This window comes from Rhinatrema bivittatum, chromosome 3, assembly GCF_901001135.1.
Source record: "Rhinatrema bivittatum chromosome 3, aRhiBiv1.1, whole genome shotgun sequence".
NCBI classification, from domain to species: Eukaryota; Metazoa; Chordata; class Amphibia; order Gymnophiona; family Rhinatrematidae; genus Rhinatrema; species Rhinatrema bivittatum.
Genome location: NC_042617.1, coordinates 526,757,219 through 526,769,299, shown reverse-complemented (window position 1 = coordinate 526,769,299; position 12,081 = coordinate 526,757,219). Strand labels below are relative to the sequence as shown.

General features: G+C 46.1%; 1 protein-coding gene across 2 annotated transcripts in view; it reads right to left on the bottom strand.

The window, feature by feature from the left end:
* Positions 1 to 12,081, bottom strand: part of ASXL2 (ASXL transcriptional regulator 2) — a 399,260-nt gene that overhangs the window by 221,897 nt on the left and 165,282 nt on the right. For both annotated transcript variants that reach the window (XM_029596278.1, XM_029596277.1), the window contains one exon: positions 11,576 to 11,741. In XM_029596278.1, the coding sequence (XP_029452138.1) occupies positions 11,576 to 11,741 (166 nt within the window). The remainder of the gene's footprint in view (positions 1 to 11,575; positions 11,742 to 12,081) is intronic.

Here is a 12,081-nt window from a genome sequence, read left to right as displayed (position 1 = left end):
ACCAACCCACCCTCCTGCCCCCCCCCCCCCCCCAACCGCCCTGGATCTCTGGGATACATGGAGCAAGTCCATAAGTCTACAAGAACTCGTAGAACTGGAGAATATGATGCAACCAGTCAACAAAGAAGAGGAGTCTGTGCAGGGGGGACGTCTGTGCAGGGGAGACGTTTTAGATGCTAAATTCTCCAGCTGCACAAGCTTATGAAAAGCATTCCTCCACATACAATAGGAGGGCGTAACCGCTGTTTTCCAATGTAACAAGATCAATTTCTTACCCACATAACAAGCCTTCTGCAACAAGGCAGAATTCCGCCTTCCGTATTACTGAGGAAGAGGCTAGGCAACCAAATAGCATGACTAGAGGTGAGAGGGGAACAGAGACACCCAACAGCAGTTCCAAGTACCGCACAATAGAACCTCAGTAATGCCTAACCCTAGGACAACCCCAAAAGGAGTGGGATAATGTACAGGAATCCATATAGCATTTGGCACATTGGCTGGTCTCTCATAACCCAGCTCTGAACAGGAGTACTGGGGGTATGTAAACCCTCCATAGAAACTTATATTGCATCTCACGGTAATAGGAGTTACTTGGACACTCGTGATATCCACTAAAAACCAGTCCGAGTTACCCCGGGAGAGACCTGAAACACTCCATCCTTGTTTCACCTCTCTGCTAGTAGTTGCCCCTGATCCACGCGATCCATATTTTTCAAACCTTTATGTGCCTCCGCCAAAGTCAGTTTCACAGGTCTCTCCAGCTTCAGCACCCTGTTTATCACTTCGAAAGCAGCGGGGTCCTTACTCCCCACCGGTAAAGAGCCAACATAGTGCCTGAGCTGTAGATAAGTGAAAACTTGGGCGGGTCGATTGGAATATAGAGTACTCAATTGAGAAAAGAAAAACAAGGCCCCTATCCCATCCAACACGTGGCCCAGTTGTGTGATGCCCTGATGAGCCCAGTAGTTAAATCCAAGTGTTTGGGAACCCGGTAGGAACTGTGTATTGCCCTGCAGGGGAAGCAGATATGCGTTCTGCGAGGAGATTTGCAAGCGCCGACACAGTCGTTTCCACTGTGGATTGGTTCCAAAAGCTCATGTCCTCGCATCACTTCCGGCAAGTGAGCAGTCGCTGCCTGCACTATAAACCGTAAGTCAAACGGGGCAACTAGTGTCTGGTCAGCATGGATACTGGTATAATGTCCAGTACTCAGCAGCCAGTACCGAACAATTCAAAAATTGCTGGCCAGGTTGTAAAGTGCGAGGTCTGGGACCCCCAGCCCCAGCGCAGCTTAAGTTTCGTCAGGGCAATCCAGGGTTTCCGACCCCGTCAGAAAAAAGTACTCAGGGTGGAGTCTAGTGTTTTCAGATCATGCCTGCGTAGTAATAGAGGCAAGTTTTGGAGAATATATAACCACTGTGGTAGCACTACCATCTTAAATAGGTTGATGTGGCCTCCCAGGGAAAGCACTTCGGTAACGGAATATAAGATTCAATCCCAAAAATTGACCGAACGGTTTGTAGCTCAGGGTTATGCCAAATCTACAGTAAAAAAGGCGTATAAAAGGGCATTATACGCTAATAGGGTAAATCTTTTGATACAACCTAAGAAACAAGTTCCTTCTAGGATTATATGCCCAATTCCTTATTCTTCTAGAACAATAGAAGTCAAGGCCAGTATTTTGAAACACTGGTATATGTTATCTTCTATGACTGAATTTACTGAAAAACCTATTTTTGCTGTGAAAAAACGACAGAATTTGGGTAGTCAATTGAAATACCGTAAATCAAGGGTAGTAGAGGATCAGGACCATGGACAGATCACTAGTGGTTCCTGTTCGGTGTGTAAACATGTTTTGTTGTGCAAGGAATTTCAGTACTCAAATTCGATGCAGCCCTATAGATTACTAGAAGTATTTTCTTGCAATATTAGTGGAGTCATATATGCAATTGTGTGCCCTTGTGGGCTTGTGTATATTGGACAGACTGCGAGAGTTATCCGATCGTGGATCATTGAACACAGGAGTAGAATCAAATCCTTAAAATTACTGCACCGCTTGTAGATCATTGAATTGAGTGTGGACATACATTAGAGGATATAAAATTATTTGTGATTAAAAAGGTTTATCTATCTAATGGTGGTGATATGTCATCTATATTGAGAAGAATAGAGCAGCGCGTTATTTTTAAGTGGGGAACGGTTTTTCCTGGGGGTTTAAATGGCCCTATTGAATGGAGTGCATTTTTTTTTTTTAGCACTAATGACATTTAATCTGTTGGGTCAGGTGTGCTGGATTTGGGAGTAGGGTATGCTTGGTGATTGAATTAGGTATTGATTGATTTGTATATATAAAGAAAGAGGAAGTGGTATCACGTTACTACATTTCTTTGACATGTGATGCCTGTTGGTTCCGGTTGGATTGTGAGTATACCGAAGGAGTTTGCGGGTTGAAGGTAACATGTTTAGTAGTTATATAGAAGTTTAAAACATTTTTATGCATTTGCCTGTTCGGTTTTTAGATAAACAGATTGAAAACATGAAGTATATGCTATGAGAAGAATGTAGATGAGATTGATATCTTGAAGTAAAAACCTTTCGCGATTATGAGTTGAGACTTGAAGGTTAGTATGGGTGATTTAAAACAGCTGCGTTTTGGAATTGAAAGTTGTTATGGTGGTTAATTCAATGTTTATGTTTGGGGTAGGTGTGGAAAGAGGATACCTTGGAATCTATTATATTGGTGAGGCCCTGAGGAAGCCCCGGGTAGAGGGTGAAACAAAGATCTTTGTCGGACAGAAGGAATATGACCGTTCTTCATGAAGGAGATTAGAAGGGAATTCTGATTCGAGAAGCGTGGATAAGAATTTTTGAGAGACTCATAAGGGGGGAGAGAATATGGAGTATACTCTCTATTGACATCATTTTGTTATAATGTGTTGAAGAATATTGATGTATAAAAACATTTGTATAAAGTAATAAGTGTATTTTTTGGGGTCACTATGTTTACAGGTGCTATAGGTTTTAAAGCGGTATGAATGTGAGTGTTGAATGTGGTTTTGTGGTTAGTCAGTTTTTAATTGTTTAGATAGAATGCTATACATCTTGTGATATTAATAAAGTTTATATACATATTGGGATAGATTTTCAAAAACGGCGTGTTGGCATACTTTTGTTGGCGCAAAGTACGCGGGATTTTAGTAGATACGCACGTATCCGCGCGTATCCGCTAAAATCCTGGATCGGCGCGCGCAAGGCTACCGATTTCGTGTAACCGGCGCGCGCCAAGCCGCGCAGCCTGCCTCCGTTCCCTCCAAGGCCGCTCCGAAATCGGAGCGGCCTCGGAGGGAATTCGCTAACGCCCTCCCCTCACCTTCCCCTCCCTTCCTCTACCTAACCCACCCCCCCGGCCCTGTCTAAACCCCCCCCCTACCTTTGTTGGGGGATTTACGCCTCCCAGAGGGAGAAGTAAATCCCTGCGCGCCAGCGGGCCGCTGGCGCGCCTAGACACAACCCGGGGGCGGTTCCGGAGGGCGCGGCCACGCCCCCGGGCCCGCCCCCGAAACGCCACGTCCCGCCCCGAAAACGTCCCGCCCCTCGGCCCCGCCCCCGACACGCCCCCTCGGAAAACCCCGGGACTTACGCGAGTCCCGGGGCTCTGCGTGCACCGGTAGGCCTATTGAACATAGGTGCACCGGTGAGCAGGGCTCTTAAAATCCGCCCCATTGTATTTAAAGATTGTATGTACAATTTATTCTCTGTGTATATGTATTGATTAGAAAGATAGAGGATAATTTTATAACATCCCTGTGTGTTGTTTACCTCCCAGGGAAAGCGGCAGGTCCCGCCATGCGGAAAGCCTATCCCGCGTGCGCTGCAACAAGGAGGGTATATTGAGGGAATATAATACCCCAGGGTCCGCCGCCACCCAAAGTCCCAGATATTGTAAATTGCCATCTGCCCAACGCAGGGGAAAGGGCCCCTCCCAGTGATCACGAACCGCTGCCGGGTAACCCAGGGCTTCAGACTTGTCCCAGTTAATCTTAAACCCTGAAAAAGTCCCAAAACTTTGAAATAAGTGTAAGAGGGAGGAGAGTGACTGGCTGGGCTCAGTGAGAAACAACAGAAGGTCATCAGCAAAGGCTGCATATTTAAACACCTGTTGTTGAAGTTTGATCCCTCTAATCTCTGGCTGGGCTTGTATCGCCCGCAAAAGGGGCTCCAAAGTCAAAAGAAAAAGCAGCAGAGATAGAGGACAGCCCTGCCGAGTCCCCCTGGATACCCTGAAGGGCTGGGACTGCGTGGAGTTAGCAAGGATGGATGCTGTGGGGTCTTGGTAGAGCAATTGAATGCTCTGTAGGAAAAAACCCTCCATTCCTAGATGTTGTAAAAGCGAGAACATGTATTTCCACTCAACACGGTCAAACGCCTTTTCCGCATCTAGACTGACCACCAAAAATGGGTCCTCTACTCGCCGGCACAAGGCCATCGCTGCCATCACCCACCGAATGTGGGTAAGGGCGTACCGTCCACAGACAAATCCCACCTGTCCCGGCAGTATCAGGTCTGGGAGAAGGATAGCCAGGCGCTCCGCTAAGATTTTTGCTAATAGTTTTTGATCTGCATTTAAAAGCAAGATGGGCCTGTAGGAAGCCGGGGAGAGGGGGTCCCTACCGGGTTTGGGTATCAATGTAATGTGTGCCACATTAGTGTGTTCTGGATATGACTACCGTTCAATTAGTGTATTGAAAGTTAGGGAGAGCAAGTCACCCAATACAACGGACAAAGTTTTGTAAAACTCGGCCGTATAAGCATCTGGGCCTGGGGCTTTGAATCGCGGTGTTAGTCGGATGGCCTGAGCAACTTCCAATGCTGTAATGGGGCCATTGAGGCGAGTAATCTGGTCTGCGGTTAAATGCGGAAGGGATAGGGATGTCAAAAAGCGGGTTATCGCATCAGTGTGGTCACCCTCTGCTCGTAGAACCTTCGAAAGGTGGCCGTAATTCCCGGGGCATCCGTCAGAATTTGTCCCCTCTTATTACGCAGCGCCATTATCTGCTTAGTTGGGCGTGAGGCCCGGATTAAGTTGGCCAGCATTTTCCCCACCTTGTTGCCGTGCTGATAAAGACGAAATTGGTAATATTGTATACTGTTTTTCCCCCTTTGATGTAGTAAAGTGTTTAATGCAGATTGAGCAGTCCATAAGGCTACCCGGTTAACCGCTGTGGGGACTCTTATATATGTCCTTTTTGCCTTCTGAAAGGACTCCATTAGAGATAGCAGGCGCTTGTCCATCATTTTTTTACGATAGGCCAAGTAAGAAATGATGTCACCCCTGAGTACCGCTTTGGCCGTGTACCAAAAAAGAATGGGGTCCCCCACATGTTCTGCGTTGGACTGGGAGTAGGCTAACCATTTAGTTCGTATAAAGTCTTGAAAGTATACATCCTCGGCTAGGAAGTAGGGGTAGCGCCATATTCTATGTGGAGACTACGCTGACCCCAAAAGATCAAGCCAGATAGGAGTGTGGTCTGAAATGCAGAGGTCAGCTATGCCAGCATTTCCCACCTGAGAAAAGGCATTGGCACTCAGGAACAGATAGTCAAGTCTGGAGTGGGAAGTATGCGCACAAGACATATGAGTGAAATTCACCTCCGTGGGATGCAGAGTTCGCCACACATCAACCAAATGTAATGAGTGCTCAAGGAGTGCAATTCCCTTGCTAGGGTGTCGGGTCATGGAGGAGTCCACTACAGGATCTCGAACTGCGTTAAAGACACCCCCTACAATTAACGTGTGGTCCATGTGTGGTAGTAATATGCCAAAGATTTCCCGAAAAAAGGAAGGTGTATATGTGTTAGGAGCATAGATGTTACATAGGACCACTGGTTTATGATCCAATTCCACTAGAAGGATAATGTAGCGCCCATGCGTATCTTTCAATTCTTGTTGGATAATGATGGGTACCCTCTTATGATGAGTATGGCGAAGCGTGTCAGTGGCATAGTGTACGGCACCCACCCAACCTTGACACAATTTCCTTTGTTCCTGATCCGAGAGATGCGTCTCCTGTAGGAAGGCAACATCCGTGGCTTTCCTCCGCAGGGCAGCAAAACTTTTTGTGCGCTTAATAGGAGAATGTATGCCCCCCACATTCCATGACACTATCCTATTTGTCAATATCATTCCCACCTATTGTAAGAGACGAGAAAAAAAAAGTCATCACATTTGTCACAGTGAGGCAATGCCCTCTCAGCTGGAGCACCCCTCACGATCCATCCACCCCATCTCAGAGCTACCGGTAAAGTAACACCGTAGTAAGTCCCCAATACAACAATCAGTATCCACCAAGAGATTCCGCAAACCCAACCATTACCCCCACCCCCCTTCTACCCCCTCCCTCCCTCCCACCCCATATCCCCTGTACCTTCACCAGTATTCTATACTCACTGACCTAGGGCAGCAAGAGGAGATCACCTCAACATGATCTAAACATCCCCACCCATCCAGAGTTACTATAAAAAATACAGAGAGTGCAAAGGACAATAAATAATATCCAAGTCCATGTGAAGAGCCCTACAACATGAGTCTATCGTATCGTGTCTCTGAGCCTTAAAAAAAAAAAAAAAACAAGCACAGAAATGGCACAGTTAGGCACCGGAGCTAGGGCTGAGATTAAAAATAACTAGAGAATAACTATGAGCTGATAAACTGTGAGGTGGGCTCAAACATGCTGTCATGGTCTGTATCCCGCCAATGATACCAGGACAGCCCAAGCTGGTCAGGTAAGCAACAAAGAGAGATGGGATTGTCTGCATCCCTCTTGCAGAGTCCCGGACATTTGTGTAACCAAAGGGACCAAAAACAGAGACAGTTGTCCCAAAAATGCAAAAAAAAACAACCCCCAAAAAAACCCTCCGGTCTGACAACAAAAAAACCAGACTGAAATCCATAACTTAAGCCCATACTGTCTCCAGTTAGGGCACTGCTGGAATCATGCACGTAAAGGAGCACCCGGCCCCTACATAAAGATCAGAGACAAGTTGTCATTACCAATCGCTTAAGTATCGCCATCTGTTCCACGCTGGGTGGTTGAAGGAGAGCCCGCAGGCAGTGAGCCAATATATTGCTGAATGGCCGATACATCCGTGAACCAGCGAACTCCAGACGCAGTTTGTACAAGCACTTTGGCAGGATAAATGAGCCCTGCCTGCTTACCCTTTGCAAAAAGCTGGAAGCAGTATGGGACCAGAATCCGGCGCTGTGCAGAGAAGGACGCCGAGAAATCCTGAAAAATGAGAATTTTTCTATTTTCGTAAAGTAATGCTGTGCCCTGTCTTGCTGCCCGAAGGATTTCTGTCTTGTGAGCAAAGTTCAACAGTTTAGCTATTACCACCCGCAGCTTGTCGCTATCAGAGCGTTTGGGCCTTAACCGGTGGGCCCTTTCAACCCGAAGGGGCCCATGAGCATCCGATAGCTGTAACTGGGTTTGCAGCCAGCGCTCTAGAAATCGCGGCAGGTTATTTTCCTCGAGGGCTTCAGGCAGCCCTACAAACCTCAAATTGGAACACCGAGCCCGGTTTTCCAAATCTTCCAACTTAATTGACTGCTTTGTTACTGCCTCCTTCAGCGCGGCGATCTCAGCCTGGGCTGTCTGGAGGCCATCTTGGTTGGTCGAGACACGCGCCTCCACCTCCAGAAAGCGCTTGTCATACCCCGCCATACCTGCTTGAAGCTCGGTAAGCTGTGCCAAGATCTTCTGCAGTTCCGGCGTTAGGGCCGCGATCACCGCCGCTGTCATCTCAGCGGGGCCCGCGAGCTGCCCGCTTCCTGTTTCTGCCATTCCCGGGCTCTCTTCTACTGTCTGGTCGGGCGGCCGGGCCTTGTCCCGTTCTTTATCTTTTTTGGTGGTGCGGGTGGCCACCTCGAGTCCTCAAGTCTCCAAGTTGCTGCCCCTGTTCTGACAACTCGTTTCCCTTCCAATTTTTGACGTTTTGGACAGTCAGGATGGGTGTGGATGCGGGGGCCTTGTTGAGCTCTTCAACCAGATGCTCAAGCAAATGTTGGTGAAATTTGTGGATGAAGACAGCAAGAATTGGGACTCCTTCGCAATCCATGAAGTGCCCAGAGCTCCCACTTTGAACTATGGTATGGCAGGAGGCCAAGAGGAATTTTGGTCATAGCTCAGAAAACTTGGGAAGACAACGGAAACCCTGGGCAGAACCCGGTGGACTACATTCTTTGAGTGCAGGATTGGCTAAAAAACGCTGGAGAGATGGCCCACCTTTGCCTAGAGAAGTCTCATGCTACCCAAGCCCAAGCTTATAATCGCTCCACAGTCCAAAAGGTATTCTAGCCGGGAGACTGTGTCCTAGTCCTCCTCTCCTCTTTGGAAAGCAAGTTATTAGCCTGTTATTAGCCTTCATAGGGCAAAGACCCTATGAAGTTTTGGAGAAAACAGTGCCCGTGGATTATAAAATAGCCCAGCCTGATAAATGAAAGGAAACTTATATCTACCATGTAAACCTTCTGAAGAAGTGGGTTCCAGAGGTGTGTGGCGTGGTATAAGAAGAAGAGTCTGGTCCAAAGGTCGGACTTGAAGTGAACCAAACCCAGATTCCTTTTGGAGAGCAGCAGTCTACTGCACAGACAGCAGACAAAGCAGCTGGTGAAGCAAAACAAGGAGATCTTCTCGAAACTCCTGAGTCTTACACATCTGGTGCAGCATGACATTATTATGCTTCTTGGAGTTGTTGTGCGGCAACGACACTATCAGATTCCAAAGGCCAGGATGCCACATCATTGAGACCAAAGTGAAGAAGATGCTCTGGGCTCAGCGTTATAGAGGAGTCTAACAGTGATTGGTCTTTGCCCATAGTGTTGCTGTCAAAGCCATATGACACCATAAGGTTCTGCATTGACTTTAAAAAGGTCAGTGAGGTCTCAAAATTTGACACATACCTGATGCCTCGAGTGGATGAGCTGATTGAGCAACTGGGATCAGCCCAGTTCATCTCTACACTGGACCTTATAAAAGGATATTGGCAGGTGCCTCTCACACCAGCGGCAAAGGAGAAGACTGCTTTCTCAATACCAGAGGGACTATTCCAATCCACTGTCATTCCTTTTGGACTTCATAGCACCCCTGCAATGTTTGAGCACTTGGTCAACCACCTGCTCCACCCACATCAAGGGTACGCAGCCACCTATTTGGATGACATTGTGGTGTATTGCTCAGATGGGAAGATACACCTAAGCCAATTTGAGGCCGTGCTAACCAGTGTAAGGAAAGCAGGACTGACAGCCAACCAACCCTAAGAAGTGTTTCCTAGGGGGGAAAGAAGTCCAATATCTTGGCTACAACCTAAGGAAGGTCAAGGTTCATCCGTAGACCTGAACGATCGAGGTGATCACCCAGGTGCCAGTCCCACAAACAAAAGCAAATGTGAGAGTGTTCCTAGGCATCATGGGGTATTATAGAAGATTTATCCCCAATTATTCAGAGAAGGCAGAGTCTCTCACAGTGCTGTTGGTGAAGAAAGCACCAGAGAAGGCCCAATGGTCAGCTGAAGCAGAGAAGGCCTTCCGGGTTCAAAAAGAGACATTATGCTCCAGACCCGTCCTGATAAATCCGAACACGTCACGATGCCTCAAAAGTAAGCTTGGGAGCAATCCTAGTCCAAGGAAAGGATGGCCAAGAACAAGGGTGAGTTGAGAAGGAGGGTAGGGTATGTGAAGGAGTCTATAGGAATCTCCCTCAAACCACCTTAAGAGATCGGGCACAGCTGTCTCGCCTATTCTTCCTCAAGATCCAGACCTGCAAAGAAACCTGGGTGAAAGGAGGAGCCCCTCACCAGTGTAAAGAACTCGGGGCCTAGAAGGATTAGAGAGGCCCCGGGAAGCAGACAGTAACCCATTCTATGCAAAGACCTGCTATGTGTGATGTGTATATGCTATCTGAACTTAAGGTGAGCTGCATTTGTTTGTTTGACTTTTCTTTCACTAAATAAATTACACATAAAGGAAACAGCCAAAGTCTGCCTCCTTATTCCTTCTTGCTGTTTCACAAGCTGCTAACACCAAGTTACCACAGTCACGTTCATTAATATGCCCCTTCAACAAAAAATCCCTGTCTTACTAGTCCTCTTTGGCAGCCATGCATTTAATGAAATGATTTTCATTATTGGAGTCAAACAATGTCCTGCACATTGGAGTGCTAGCTCTTACTCTTGGAATATATGGGGTCGATGTTCAAAAGGGTTTATCCAGCTAAGTTTGGGACTCAGCTGGATAAACTGTAAGTTTTAACCATCTCACCCACTGAATGGCTAAGTTTTAGTTATGTAAGTCATTACCCAGCTAAAACTTAGCCAGTTAAAAATGAGACAGAGTAGCGGCATTTGGGGTAGGAGGCGGCAGCAGTTTAAATTTACCTGGCTAGTGCTGATATTCAGCGCTAGCTGGGGAAGGTTATCCAGTTAACTCTAGTCAAAAAAATTACAGGCCTAAAGTTAGCCAGTAAAAAAAGAAAGTAGCAGCTGAACAGCAGACATCCTCCCCTCCCATCCTCTCCATCTCTTGAAACAATGAGTGGTCTACTCTAAGGCATGGCCTTCCAAGGTGTAGGAACCTGAGTTATCTGTTGTGCTATCACTGAATCATAAATTCAGCCTAACACAAATAACTTTCATAATATTAAAAGGAAAATAAAGCATATTTGATGCAAAGGTATCTCTAGTATGGGAAAACTAAGTTAGAATAGGGAGGATACTTTTTAAAAGATTTTGACCAGTTAATTAAGCAGTGACTCAGGTATACCTGGAAGCTGAAATCTACTCTCACCCTCTATGTGTAAAGGTACCCACCCTGTTTTGTAGCATGGGTACTTTTGTCTGTGCTGCAAAGGGATGGGGTCAGTAGAGGGCAGGGTTGGCAAACAATGCACGGGAATTTAATTTTTAAATCCCTTGCATGCTTTTCAGTGCAACTTTGCACCTACTATAAAGCAAGTGCTAAGTACTCTTGGCTCTAGCCAGTCTCCAAATTTTCAAAGGGGACATTCTGTGGGGAGTTTTCCTTTGAAAATGTGCTTGCAAGTCTGCAGGAACTTTAAAAATTGCATTCTTAATATATTAAACATGAATCTGTTTATAAGAACAGAAGTATATGTACAAAGTCCAGCGCCACCAAGCACAACCAATCAGATTATATTTGTGAAAGAGATAAAATGTTGACCAAATGACAAAAACTAATTTGTGAAGCTATGGAGGGAGTCAGAATTGATAATTCTCAAACAGAAAAGCAGATAGGTATTTTATTGAGTTCCAATGATCTTAGTACAGCTAGTTTCACCAAAATGCTCTTTCTAGATTGCAGAGTTTAAGGCATGTCATTTGTGAAATTAGTTACCTATAAGAGGGAGAAATGTTTGTTATTCTCAACACAGTTCTTAATTTTTGTTTTGTTTACCTGAAGCCATTTTTACTTACATTATATGAACTCACTAGTTCTTGTTCAACTGTTAGAGAGCAAGAAGAGACCTGAAACATACTAAGAGTTCAATTAAAATGCAAATTACCTTTCCTTTTCCACCTGCTTTTCCTCCCTTCCCTGTTACTGTTGTCACTGCTGCTGCTGCTGGTGGTAGTGGTGCTGCTGTTTGATAAGCTCTGTGAATCTGATTGTACGTCGCTGCTCTCATCTGAGTCTTCATACAGCTCTTTGACCTCATCTCCAGTGTCCTTCTGAAAATTAAAACAAAGTAACATAGAACATAATGGCTGATAAAGACCATATGGCCCATCCAGCCTGCCCAGCCACATCACCTGTTCAACTTTTCAATCCATTCCTCTACCTCAGGGATCTTCTATGCTCGGCCCATATTTTCTTGAATTCTGATACTGTCCATGTCTCTACCACCTCCACAGGGAGGCTGTACTATGCATCTTCCACCCTTTCTATAAAAAATATTTCCTTAGATTAATCTTGAATTTACCCCCTTTCACACTCATCCCATGACCCCTTGCTGTAGAACCTCCTTTCCATTGAAGAGGCTAGCCTCCTGTGCATTTATTTCTTGAAGTA